The following is a 14210-nucleotide window of genomic DNA, read 5'->3' on the forward strand; positions in this document are numbered from 1 at the left end:
TTCTTAGCTGTCATTGAGCGACGGGGAGACTGTGAACAGGGAATGAACACAGTGTGAGAGGATGTGTTCAAACTTTCCAATAAAGGAGCAGTGAAAAAGGCCACACGCTGAGTGCCTGGCTGACGCGAGAGAGCTTGACAGCCTCATCAAATGCTACGTTGTTGGGAGACTTCCTGCATTCACAAAACTTCACCTCTGAAGTGACCACGGGCTCATTGCGCCAGGCAGGCTAATTAAAAACCACTATTCACGTGGTTTCTTTCACAACGGCGATGCTGAAGGCAGGAAAAGGCCATATACTTCCCATCCAGTGACATTATCTGTCCTCTAAATTTTTTTACAGTGCAGTCCTTACAAGCTAATAATTGGTTTACAAGGTCAAATGAGAGAATAGGAAATTCATCAACCCATCCTGCAATTTTGGGATGGAAATAGAGACAGAGTAATGGGATAGAGGCTACTTTTCCAGCCTGGAAAAAAGCATTCAGAAGCAGTAGTCACATGATTCTTGCATGTTGGCGGTCCCCTGAGAATCTCCTGAAGCAGAGCCGCCGTGTGAACTCACTGAGGGACTGTTTGTAGCTTTCTAAAAGACAGCTCGAGACACAAAGAACTAGGTGACGTTTTGACACGTCCTCCTTTTCAGGACAGAAGATTTAGGCAGATCGATTGCAGGTTGCACATTCAAACCATACAGAAATGTTATCTCAGACTGATCTCACTCAGATTCTTCAGAAGATTAACTCTACAAAATGAAATACTTTCACCAACCTGTTACCTGTATCTATGAAAACATGTGATTTGAAAAAAGGGTACCTTTAGTTTGTGGAAAAACATGCTCATTACTGTATTGAACAGTTGCCTATAATCCATATTCCTACTCAGTGCATGATAAAGTGATGAGAAAGCTGTAGTCTCTGCACTGTAACTCTTCTTTCAGTTGATCTACTTATCTATCATCCTGTCGCTTCAAATACAAATACACCTTCCCTCTCATTCTCGCACATGGAGAGAATCCTCCCCAAACTGATATATGTGCTGTAACACCAGTAAAATACAGCAGATTAAGTACAGTGCATGTAGGAGTGAGAGCCGTGTGGGAAAAAGCTGAAAATCTCATGATTCGTCCCAAGCCATCAATCATGAGAGACGATCCCTGAGTAAAGCCAGAAGTCTTTAGATATGCAATGCATTATGTTGTACACAGATGGCTAAAAAAAGTAATGTGTGCTCTTCCTAAGAGGAGGGGAAAGTATATTAGTTTGTTTCCTTGAAAGTTGTGTATTTGAAATATAATCCTGCATACAAATATCATTCAGAGACATATTGCTTTATAGGTTGGTTCTCCTCTTAAAATCCTGCAGTAGTCTAAGTTGGAGTACCGGCAGGTGAGCTATGACTCCAATTACAGAGGCTGATGAAGTTGGAAAATGACAAGAGACAATGATGCCATGCAAATCAATGAAGCTCCCCTCAGAAATCAAACTTAACTGAGTTGCATCAGCCCAAAACAAAGTTAGCGCTACAATCAATAGAAAACCAATGTACTCTAAGAGTCGCAACACTGGGAAAAAAGAATTGGATGTCTCTGAGATTGCAAAGGCTGAGACAAGTGGAAATCAAATTACCAGTTTGTCTGATTTCCCCAAATGACAGGAAAAAAAAACTGCTTAATACTTTGCTTTTTTAAAAAGAAGGAGCGTCTGCTCTCGCTTCTCGAGCTAGACCTTTTTATCAAGGAGGAATGTGAGCTATCATTTAGCCCAATCTCACTCCACTCAAACAGATACTGCAGGTGTGTAATTTAAAGGTGAAGCATAGAATTTAGTCTCAGGTCTACATATTAGGAGAGGTACTATTTTCAAATTAGATCTACAAACAGAAATCACAGATGCTGCTACAGAAATAAAACAGGTCATTTTTTTGGTTAAAACGACCTAGTTAAAAATCTAATGATGATTACGGGATTGGGCTTTGGTGTATTGCTTCCGAGACATCTATCTGGCTCCCCTATGATCCTGTCTGGCCTCCAGGAGAAAGTTGCCAATCAATGGCGGCAATAACCATCACTTCCTATGCACAGGGGGGTTGAGGAGAAATGCTAAGTGAAACATAAAGACAGGGGAAGGTGACAGAGAGAGACGGCAGAGAGATCAGAAGGGACAGCAGCACTGCAGAGAAGAAGGACCTTTATTTATTTATTTTTTTGAGGGGAGCTAAAAAGAGCAGGCTGCCATCTCAATTGTGAGAGAAGCGAGAAATGACATACATAAACATAAATACATAAAAAATGTGCAGAGATTGCTAGATAGACAGATACATGCGGGCGGAAAGCGACGCAGAATGAGGGGGAGTACCCACATGGATTAATCATGCAGTGCAGCCCCAGGTTAAAATGTGTGATATTTTTGGGTACAGTCCCATTGCCGCCTCCAGGCGATTTGCATAGTACAGAGAGACTACAGCTTCATTTTCCCCTGTGGCTCAGCTTTGTGAGAGCCGAGCAGTCAAGGGGAATTAAAATAATTTCCGGGACCATTACTGTTTATGTCCAAATTGCCCTAACCTTATTACAAATGTTACTTATTTATTTTTCATTTTGACTGTTTTCCTTTTTCTTTTTTTTTTTTTTTGTTCTTTGGGGAGTGTCATTTCCCCTAAAGTCCTCTTCCTTAAACCTGAGAGCCAGATTTTCTTAAATTAAGTAGTGGCCAGCCTTCTCCATGTTTAAATCCTCTTTTGGACTAAAGCTCATTATCATCCACACATATAATCTCTCAAATTGGTACCAAACGCCCCAGCTGTTAAAGTGGGCTGCATAATTTGCTAAGGGAGCCTGAAATGAACGTATTATCTTTCAGTGAGAAATATTAAAATGGAGATAATGCAATATCTTGTATTTAATGTTGAATGCCTGCAGACAGTTGAGGTTCCAAGACAACGAACTGATAAAGGAAAGCAAAACAAATAAAGGTGAGAAGAAGCTTGAAGTATTTAAATCACAGAATTTGCATGTATTGGCAAACTTTAACCCTGCTAAAAAAAAAAAAAAAATAGCATTAAACTCATTTTATGAGTGTTTTATATATTTATATACTACAACTATTATTACAGCTAAGAGAAAGCTAATCATTATTTCCTTTGAAGGGGGCACATAAATTATTTTTTTTGGTTTAAAAATTATGTATTCAAATTCACTTACTGCTCAAAACACAAATAAATAAATAATAAATCACTAATGGCTACTAAATGCCCGTATCAATTTATTTCACCTGTCTATTGTGACTTTAAAGACTACCATTTCATTACAAACATAGTAAGGCTAAATGACAAGCATGTTTGCGGGCATATCTGCTTGACTGACAGGTGTCTGGCCCTCTTAGCTCCACCCACACTTCCACCCCATCTCCCAAATCAGGATTTCAGTAAACCCAAATCCGTCATCCTCAGGGCTTCACACGCCCATTGCTGACATTTTTCTACACTAAATGCCTTCAATCCAAAAGTAATAAATAAACAAAAACAGTACTTGAGCTTCAAACACCTGAACCTACAGCACATCTTCACAGTGCTGTAGCCCTCTACACTCTTTCCTGGCATTTTTCTCAATTGCTGCAGTGTTGTAACATTATTACAGGTCAGGAAACAGGCCACCGAGAGACCATAAATCAGGTGATTGATCGTCATCCATCTCACATGGAGGGCCATGTCATGTGTCTCCAACCCGGAACACATATCCATAGTAACCCTTGGTTGTCAAGAGGCCTGTATCTGGTGCACTTGTTGAGTGCCTTCTCTCTCTCTCTCTCTCTCTCTCTCTTCGAGCAGCGGGAGGGAAAACAACTCCATGTGGCAAGCCATTTCATTTCTAATATCATGTGTGTGATCAATCTTGCCTGCTATGAACGGGCGGTGCAGTGGAGGCAATCATTCAACATTTGTGGCAGGTATGTGGTATTGACCGAGGGGAAGATGAACCGCGGGTATGCACGGATGTGTGCATCTGTATATATGTGTGTGTGTGTCTGTGTGTGTGAAGGGGAGAGAGAGAGAGGGGGCGATGAGAGAGAGCCTGGATTTCAGCTTTAGGTTTTCAATCTCGGCTGAAGTTTCCCAGGTTTTTATTTTAGAGCCGATTTCAAGCCTTTACATCCAAAACTTAAGCTTAAAAAAAAAAGAGCATAGGAAGGGTCACTACTGCTGTGCCCCTTTCTCTCCCTCAAAGTTCTTGCTGACAGCTTCCTGCCATATTTAACGTCCTTTAATATCAATTACAAAGTCAAGTGGCTTCCCGTAATTGAATTTGTGCTGTGCGCTGACGTCCCCTGTTAGGAATCACTGTCTTGTGCAATTAAGAGGGGCCTCATTATTGGCCAAACTGCGAGTAGCCCCATTAATGTGGGGGGAAGATTCTATCCTTTAACTGACGTATTAATGTTGACATCCTCCCAGAGTCGTGTATGGCGAAGGGTGTGAAGACTCTAAATTTAATTGACTGTCAGGATGTCCTTGGTTCTTCCTGCTGTAAGAACAGGAAGAAGAAGTCGGCAGAGAAAAAAAAAATGTTGTGGACCTACTGTAGCGGCAGTAGATAAATACGTGGGGAGAGACGGATGATGAGCAGCTGCTCTCTAATGGGAACCAAGGTCTTGTTGTGGTGGCGTGTTTTATTTACAGCTACTCTTCATCAGAATGACAAGCTAGGCCCTTGGACCATCCTTAATAGAAACTGGAAGCAGAGAGGGAGATTCTGTATTCCATTTCCGAATAGGGACACATGTCGGAGCCCTGCTTTTTACATATGCATGAGTAACGGAATGATGCATTCACGGTGTGTGAGTGTTATGGGTAATATATCGCTGGAATTACTGGGAGACTGTGGAAAGGTAAGCATCATTTGTCTGGGGACTCATCAATGTCTGGCAAAGAAATGGGGACTAATGACTGTACAGCAGAGGGGAGGAGAGAGGCTAAATTCGTCTCAATCAATGTCACGGGATATGATCATGAATCTACAGCTGTCATCTGTGATCACTGGGGGGACATGTGTTAACAGTTTTGTTAAGGGGCGACTTTTAGTGAATATAAAAAAGAAATGTTTCCTGCACTGCAGTGGCTAAACTTTGCCGGGGCAAGCAGCTGGTGGGTGGAAAAACTGAAAAGCTACTTGTTTTTGAGAATGACATGACTGCTCTGAATAGATTGAGCTATTGTCCCCCTGGTTTGCCTCATTAGAAATTAACCATTGACGATTAAAAAATAAAACTCCTGACAGCCCCTTTGTAGAATAGTTTCCTAACGGCTGTGTTGATTTGACACATAAAAAAAAAGATTTTCTACTTTCTTAAATGTGTTAAAAGCGTGGACCAAAAGGAAATTCCAGTGAATAGAATTCAGGTTTTCTCAAAAAACAAAAAAACAAAAAGCCAGTTCATGCAATAGCTCAGATGTTGGCCTTGTGGTCGTCATGACAAATAGACAGCAGGTCCAAGCCTCAAGACAGCATGTGCGTCATCAATGGACATGCTGTAAAACTGCTCCTAAGCAAGAGGCATCACGGTAAATCCCTGTGGATAACAGAAACTCCTCATGCCTGGGAAGCAGAGGTAGCTGCATGGAGTAAAGCTGAATAAAGATAAGAAGACATAGCAGAGTTCAGGTGTAATGCAGATGAATGGTGATGCCCATGAAATATTTTAGAAAACCACTATAGTATTTAGGTAATACTCAGCCTGTTTAGTCACTTATGCAATGCATGTGCATGCCGTTTCCATTTTATTCTGTATTCAGGTCTGCCAAAAGTCATTCTCAGTACTCTCCAAAGCTCCTTCTCACTGTGATTGTAATCCATGTTCAGAGGTGAAAAAAAGAATAAATGCATAGTTATTACTTTAGAGAGTCTAAAGTGAGACCTTACATGAACTCTGCGGATTCTATTTCATATCAAATAAAATGCAGCTGTGTGCTGCACAGAAAGAGGATTCTGCTCCATTCAGCTCACTGCCAAGTAACCAAACGGGCACTTTTAGGGATTTCTCACCCTGCTCTTCCACACATCTATTGTATGGTGCAGCACAAGTGGCCGATAAGGGAGCTGATTGTGTGTTTAAGACAATAACAGCACCACAACCCATTTTCAAGGAACAGGACCTTAAAAAAAAAAAAAAAAAGACCAAGGATAAAAAGGGAAACAGAAATAGACCAACAAAGCTAGAGTTTGTCCATGGATCACTCAAAACCAGAAAAATATATAATTCTCTTTTCATCCTGGATAGATTTATATTTTCATCATTTTGTAATACATGCTCAATTTTTTCCAAAAGGAGGGAAATGCTGATCTCTGAACATGTATTTTCTTGTCTGCAGTTAAGTCCAACCACCTTGTTCTTTTCTGAGAACACTTGAAGCGCTTATTTAAACTACATTCATATGTGTGAGTTGCCATGTACAACTGCAGCCTTGCACTGTTGCTAAGTGTCTTGCTGAAGGCCAATATGACAGTAGCTGTGTCACTCGTTCTTTCCCTAATGATGATATTCCTACTGGGTTGGCAACAAGCCCTCTTTTCTATGTCTACTTTATAATGTATTTGGCTTGTTAGAGAGATAACTAGTCACACATATAGCAATGGCATGACACAGATGAATACAATGCCACTACAACACTGTACAACAGGTGAAAATCTCTTAAAACTAAATCAAATCAAAGCAAAGAGATTATTTCTACACACGTCATTTTGCACTGAAAGGTCAGAAACTGATCATAAACTCCAATTTCTACACGGACAATAGCCCCAATAAAGCAGAAAGCAATGCAGCTACAAGGCGCTGCACAACCGACAAAAGGCACCAAGTTCAAACTGAAAATAGCTCCTGGAATGAACTGTACATCATGGATTGACCATCACTGACTGATAATATACAACAGTGTAACAGCATCCAAGTATGGGGTTTTACTTTCACATCTAACTTGATGTGCTGCATTAAGCAGAAATATGTGTAATTATTCTGTTCGCCCAACCATTCAGGCCATATCAGCATTCTAGCAAAGAGGAACCACAGTAGAGGACAAATGGATACGTTCTCCTACATATGCATGCTGAGGATTAGTATGGCAGATATGCATTGTATGTTTTTGCACCGTTCCACCCTGAGTACAAATGCAGACAAAGCATTACTCAAAGAGGGGTGTTTTGAATTTAATCATCTACAGATAATAGTGGGGCACATGTGGCACTGAGCAGGGGAGGGGGTTTCAGGAGTTTGAGTGTGTGTATTTGAGTGTGTGCAAGTGTGAGCCCAGTGAAAGGGAAAGTGAGATAGTGGATTCATTGTCCCTGAGGGAGTCAATCAAGTCATTTAATTTCCTTTAATGGGCTGACACTTCCAGGTTTGATTGTCTACGGTGAATTTCTTTTAACAAAGGTACAGACAAAAAGTGCTACATGTTTACAGAGTGTTGAGTGTCTTATTAGAGATTCAATCAGTTATTTCTTCAACCAATTTCAACTGGATTCCCCTGTTTTCCCTGATGAGACTGTAGATAACATGGAATTAATTTCCAAGTATTTAGCTCTGATATAGAAAATGCAAATACTACAAGTAAAACAAACAGCCGCATATTGTTAGATTTTGTTTAAACAGGCCCTTCAGAGTAGTGCGAAATGCATGTAAGTAGTACCAGCTTAGAGAAAGCCATACTGCAACTGAAGTTTTGGATTTTAAATGAGACTATAAGTCTGATCTTTTCCAATCTGCAATAAAAATATGACTAAACCAACTGCAGTTTTGTCTCATAAACAAAGGAGCCCTAACCCCAGAAAAACATTTCTTTGAAAATATACCTGCTATCATACCGGGATACTCACCTTCCCACCCCATAAAAATGAAACCAATGCAATTTCAAACTGGCTTTCATTGCCCTGAATCCCCTTTTACAATGGTGCTCTAACTTGCAACCAGCAGGGCTTCTAATAAAGCCGTACAATCAGAAAGAGAAGGAACAAAGGACGGGGGTCTGGCTCGAATGGGGTGTTCATTTATCAGCGGACACGTTTCAAATCCTTGCCCCAGGCAATGGCTCGTGAAGCATCTGAGGAGATAGCCCGTAGGGACTTCTGCTGGAAAAGCAGAAAACTCTTTGATGAGCCTTGGGCCATTCCTGCACCTGTGTCTAATATGCATGGGTAAAAATCCAGACGCAAGCAGCCTCTGGATAGTGAAAAAAACGGACTGGCAAAAGACTGTATTTAGGTTCCATGTTATCCATTGTAGATGTTCCTTTAGCTTACATCTATACTTCTGGAGAAAATAATTAATCTTCAGTCTGGAGAGGCATGTAGTTCTAGTGCGACAACTATGTTTAATAATTGGACCGACTTTTCACACTAACAGACAATCTGAATACCTTCCAGGTTCTCCTGTTATGTAATTAAGGAGTATGTTGCAAACCCCTCAGGAATAAACAAGTCAGCTTTCTAATCATCTTCTACAATGAATTAAACAAGATTTTACCATGCAATTGATTGGCAAAGATCAATGACATATTCCATCATCACTCAGTGGACCTCAAACTGAATTTCTGAGCAGTTGCAGACTTCAAAATCGAGCTGTTATAAGACAGGAATAAGCTCTGTTTTTCATCAAAACTGGTTGGAGTCTCCGAGTATAGCAGCACAAGGCCATGTGGTCCCTTTTGCTGTTGACTTAAAATGATTTATGCTTTCAGGCAAAAAAAAAAAAAAAAGAAATAAAGAGAAGAGCCTGAAATCTTGGTAGGTTCCATGGAATCAAACATCTGTACCAATTAATGCAGCTGCTGTAAATATGCTAGATTCTGTGAGTACAACAGAAACTTGTTCATATTTTTTTTCATGTTTTCAGAATTGTCTTTCATTAGAACAGGAGGATGCAGTAGTTGTAGTAAAAAGACGAGACTTACCTGAGCCTCTCTTTGACACCACTTTCAGGCAATGGACCACAATGGCATGAAGCAGGATCAGAAGGGGAATGGGAGCTTTCATTTTTTAACCAGTCCTACAAGGAAACAAAAGCTAGCATTATTATTCCATGCTGAGGCAAGCTGTGAATACACTGAAACCATCCAAAACATCAAAAAAAGATAGATAATGATTTTGGCAGCAGATGCTTGATCAAAGCATGAAAATAAAAAAATAAATAAAAAATCCTGCAAGTTCTGAGCCAATAATAAGAATGTTTACCGAGCCCTAAGGTCAGCTGGAAAAAATCCTACACCTCTATGTGCAAATTCTGTTCTCCAAAGCATTTGTCTGCCTGCTTTATTTATACCAGTGTCTCTTCAGGGACTTACTGTATAATGAGGGCAAGGCTGTTGATGATACAAATGTCAAGATGCATCTCTATCAAGGCGAACCTGACTTTGCTGCTCTGTCAACTACCTACAACACGAATCCAACTTCTCTCACAACCAGCATGACATAATCAGGCGTACACTTGAATCAGGATATCTCTCTGTTAATGTAATTGTTCAAGATAGTTTCAATGAGATGGTGAATAAAAGTGGCCTAATATAACTTGGAGATGGTAATGGTTGTGATAATGGAATAGTATAACATTTAAGTTGATTGTGGTCAAATGCAGTAAGTTGAAAGCTATCACACGTCCCAGGCCCACATTGGATCCATCAATATCTGCTCATATGTTGGCCAATGAGTGACAAGAACTCGCAGTAGAGATATGCCAAAATGTCTGAAGTAATTTAGAACCAGCATCTCCATATCATAGTTTACACTCTCAAGAGAAGTGAACAAGTTTATTTTTCGACTGTAGATTTTTGGTGTCAAAAATAAAAAGTAGAAATAAAAATAGAAGCATTTTAAACAGATTTTCAGATATCTGATGAGCCGTGCAGTTATTGAAAAGGTATATGGTATCTCAGCACAGGTAGGAGTTGTTTATCTGGCTTACACTATAGCCACATGCCAGTGATTAACATATACAGTACAGGCATTGAAATCATTACTAAATGCCAGTGCACCACTGGCAGCCATAGAAGACCAAGCCATACTTAAATTACCACCATGTTTGACAGATGAGGTGGTGACTTTGGGTCACGAGCTGCTCCAATCATTTTGACAGAGGTTGATTTTTGTTTCATCAGTCCATAGAACTTTGTTTATGAACTCTACCAATTTGTTTTTTGTATGTTTCTCTGAACTGCAATCTGACCTTTCTGTTTTTGAGACTTAACAGGTGTTTGCATCTTGTGGTGAATCCTCACAGGTTACAGTCGGCGTACATGTTATGCCCTGGTTTTTCTTCACAAAACAAGTAATTCTCTTCTAACCAATTACAACTGGGGATAAACTACTGTGAAAGAAGCTCACCACAGTCAAACATTATCCAATATAAAATTGGTCATAAGTCTATTAAAGTTGACAATGTTTATTCAGATTTTGCCAGCAGCTAACAGTATTCCTCAGTAATACACTTGCTCATTGAACCCCTCCATGACACTGTATAATTTTTCTTTTTGTTTGACTACTAATTGAACTCCTTGCTAGAGGCACAAGTGCCATTTCTGCTATGGCTTCACAAGATGCCAAAGTAGGCTACAAGGACGCTTCCATTGGCATTTCAGTCACGACAAAGATGCTTCACATAGATACCACAAAGCTGCATCAGAAAGGCTTTGAGGGGAAACCCTAAAAAGCCACAATAACCCTTGAGACACTCACAGAGGCATGCGAAACTGGCCAGCAGCCAAAGATGGCGACATTGCCGTGTTCTCCTTGTCAAAAGGACTATTGTCGTCAGCCCTTGCTTCCTGCAACCAATGCCACCACAGAAAAGCTACACGCCACCACACAAAAATCTTATCTTTTTAATTAGTTTTCCATGTTGGGCGCAAGTCTGCAACATTAGCACAAAAGCTGTGGTCTTTTTCTTTGGTTTGAACACAGAGGAAACGACTGAATCACCAGTTCTTCTCAGTATCCCCCCAGCTCACAGTGATATCCTGGACTGCTAGACATCAAAGAAAACTCCTATTATCACTGAAAAGGTTAAAAACGTGCTCTTGCGATGCAGGGTAATTAATTTTTTGTTGATAGTCACTATACTGATGAGCAAATACAGCAAGTCATCGTCTGCTGGGGACACTACTTCATACGCTATGCCTGCATGTGTGCAAACAAAAATTGTGGATTATGGGATTAAATATATTGAAGAATAAGACATGAAAACATGACATAGTGCTTTCCTACAAGCTTGTGTGCTGCCGTTAAGAGGAAAATGGCTCCAGAAGTGAGGTTTCACAAAGCTGTTTCCAAGGACACTGATCTCCCCTTTTTTTTCTCCTCCCAAGGTTAGTTAGAAATAGTTATTTGTGTCTCTTTTAAGAGCATAAATATGCCAATACACAATGCCATTGTAATTCATGACTAAGAGTAACACGTCACTGTATCTTGATGTTATTCAGAAGAAAAAGAAAAAAGTTAGGCAGCTATACAACATTCACTCAGTGTTTCTGATTTAAAAAGGAACTAGACATTCAGACAGGTCAACACAGGCCTTCTACTAATGATTATTTTTCTTCAAGATTAATCAGCCTGTTATTTTGTTGATTGCCCAGATAATAATTTGGCTCATAAAATGTCACAATATAATGAAAAATTCCAATCACAATTTCCTAAAGGGCAAGGGAACATCTTCTAAACGCCTTGTTTTGTCTGACCAATAGACCAAAACCCAAATAGAGTCAGTGTTTTATCACAAAAAATAAAGAAAAGCAGCAAATCCTAATAACGAATATACTGAAATTAGGGAATGTTTGGTATTGCTTCTTGGAAAATGACTTAATAAAATTCATTTTGATCTGCTAACTGTGTCAGTAGAGCAGGCGTAGGTGAGATGACTGGCATTTGAGCCTTCACTGGTGGTGGTGTAGGGGAGTTAAAGTGGTGTTGAGGAGTCTTACAAGCTGAGGTAAGAAGCTGCCCCATAGTGAGCAGTGATGCAGCAATGTAGTGCTGGCCAGTGATACAATAATAATGATATTCTAGCTGGATTTCACCATCCACTTCAGATCCTGGGCCTCATGTGTGTGGTGCCAGGTTGTCATGTGGACAGTCAAGATAATTCCGATTACCCCCCCGTAGAGGTTTGAGGGAACCTGAAGCACACTGGTATGGTACATGTATTTCAAAGTATTTTGTGGAAGCGAGTCTGCCTATCCAAACTGTCTGTTGTCTGCTGGTGGGAAAGTCCAGAGTCCAATTACATAAGGTAGTACTCAGCGAGCTTGTCAAACAAGATTCAGACATAGGAATTGTTATTTTTATCATGTGAGTGCCGAGTGGGGATGATATCCTGTGGATATGGTTGCAACAAATGCAGTGTAGTTGAGGATCTGTGACGAGCTGGACTTCAGAATGACAGGGCTGGGTGCCACAGGTTGGTAATCTCTGAGGCAGGATGCTCTAACTTCTTAAAGCAGAAGATGTGTGGCTTTCCTGCGAGAGCGTTGTGTCGAATATGTCGATTAAGATGTCCGCTGAATGCTGGAGACATGTTTTTAGTCCACAGCCAGCCTTGCATTCACACCAACCAGGGTCTTTCTCATGTTCGCTGTATACACAAGTGCCAGGTCCTCTGTTTAGGAGATCAAAGCGAGCATAAAAGGTGTTGAGCTCATCTGGCAGCCAGACCTTTGCTCGTATTGATGCAGCCATTCTTGCTTTTGTATTCCGCGATTGCCCACTACACATCTATATGGTTGTTATTTGCATTGAGGTTCCTTCTGAGACTCTAGTGGATGCTTTCGCATTGTATCTGCAATGGCTTCTTCCACCAACTCAACAGAAAGCTGCTTTTCTGGACTCTGGATGAGGCTTATACCTCAAATACTTTATTGTCTTTATCATTGCAGGATGACCAGTTAATTTATGATGAAAATGTTAATGTATATTAACCTTTGTTGGTATGGTTCTCTTGGCAAATCCAAGTCTTTTTTTCCTCCAAAAACATGCTACAGTTAGATCAGTCCTCGATTTAACAACTGATTTAACAACTGAGACTGTTAATCAGCTGGGAGTAAGCTGGCAAGAAAAGAGAGGGAAAGTGGTCTGATTATTCAAGATGGTGGTGAAGAGGGCTTGTAGCCATCAGGAATGTTTGAATAATTATTGTCATGATTTCATTATGCTCCTTTTCTACAAGAATTCTTAAGTGTTTCCCCAAACACTGTAAATGATCTCCATCCTCCATTTTCTGCTTCAGATGCTGATGGAGTCTATTTAAAAAGACGGCCACCTGTTTGAAGAAGTGAGCTTCTCAAGGGCTTATCAAGGTCAAACACCCAATTTGTTATCAGTAATCATGAAAAGGGTGTCAATGTATTATTGTCACTATCGTCTTACTTCTTGGCACATGGTTATTAGCTAGTGATAAGTGAAAGATTCAGTGCAGCTGTCTAACTGTCAGAGATATGATCAGGAACACAATAGAGCAGAAAAAAGCAAGAGGAGTTATCCACTTCAACAAATGAATGGATGCTGGACGTCCAAAAAAAAAGAAAAAAAATGAAATCTTGGAAAAAAATAGTCCTCCCTCAAAAATTCCACAATGAAAGCTTATCCTGTCAAGCATCTCAGTGTGCCATTCTTTAAAGAGAAGCTCATCCAAAGGTGCTGTCACCTGCCTCTCAATCTTTTGATTGTTTTTTTCCTCAAGCATCCACTTTCTCCCCGCCCAGACAGTGTTTCCTCCTCAGCGGATTCATCCAAAATTCAATTACTTTCGAGGAGGGTTCAGCAAGAGAAATGGGGCACTCTCTCAACACTCTCGGGCGAGGAGTTAGCCCTGAGGAATGCATCTCCCTCTCACGCTCGCACACAAACAATTTCAGCAATCGACGGCTGAGACTTTACTGCTTTACTACAGCTCGCCAGATGGATATTGAGATGATGATTTATACGGATCTCTCATTTCAAGTCTCCCTTGCTCTGTCACGCATTTTCTCAGGCTGTTCCCACTGAAGGCCCTGGTGCTCGATTCTGAACCACTGCTCCTATCTGATGTTTCTGGATGACTGTTCATATCGTTGTAGGATGTTACCCACCATCAGATACCAATGGGGACTGACAGCGAGAAGCAATATCACACATCCGTTTTTCTACCTACACCTCTCCTGCTTGTTTGGAAAACATTTCAGTTCTGTGGCTAGAAGTT

The 14210-nt window shown here is 40.5% G+C and overlaps 1 protein-coding gene across 3 annotated transcripts in view; it reads right to left on the reverse strand.

Annotated features, from left to right (window-relative positions):
* The window catches only part of LOC108872990 (interleukin-1 receptor accessory protein-like 1), a 266950-nt gene that overhangs the window by 197763 nt on the left and 54977 nt on the right, over positions 1-14210 (reverse strand). For all 3 annotated transcript variants that reach the window (XM_018660973.2, XM_051066061.1, XM_018660974.2), the window contains one exon: positions 8941-9035. In XM_018660973.2, coding sequence (XP_018516489.1) covers positions 8941-9022 — 82 coding nt within the window. In that variant the 5' untranslated portion in view covers positions 9023-9035. The remainder of the gene's footprint in view (positions 1-8940; positions 9036-14210) is intronic.

The sequence above is a fragment of the Lates calcarifer genome, linkage group LG7_2 (genome assembly GCF_001640805.2).
Source record: "Lates calcarifer isolate ASB-BC8 linkage group LG7_2, TLL_Latcal_v3, whole genome shotgun sequence".
In the NCBI taxonomy this organism is placed as follows: Eukaryota; Metazoa; Chordata; class Actinopteri; family Centropomidae; genus Lates; species Lates calcarifer.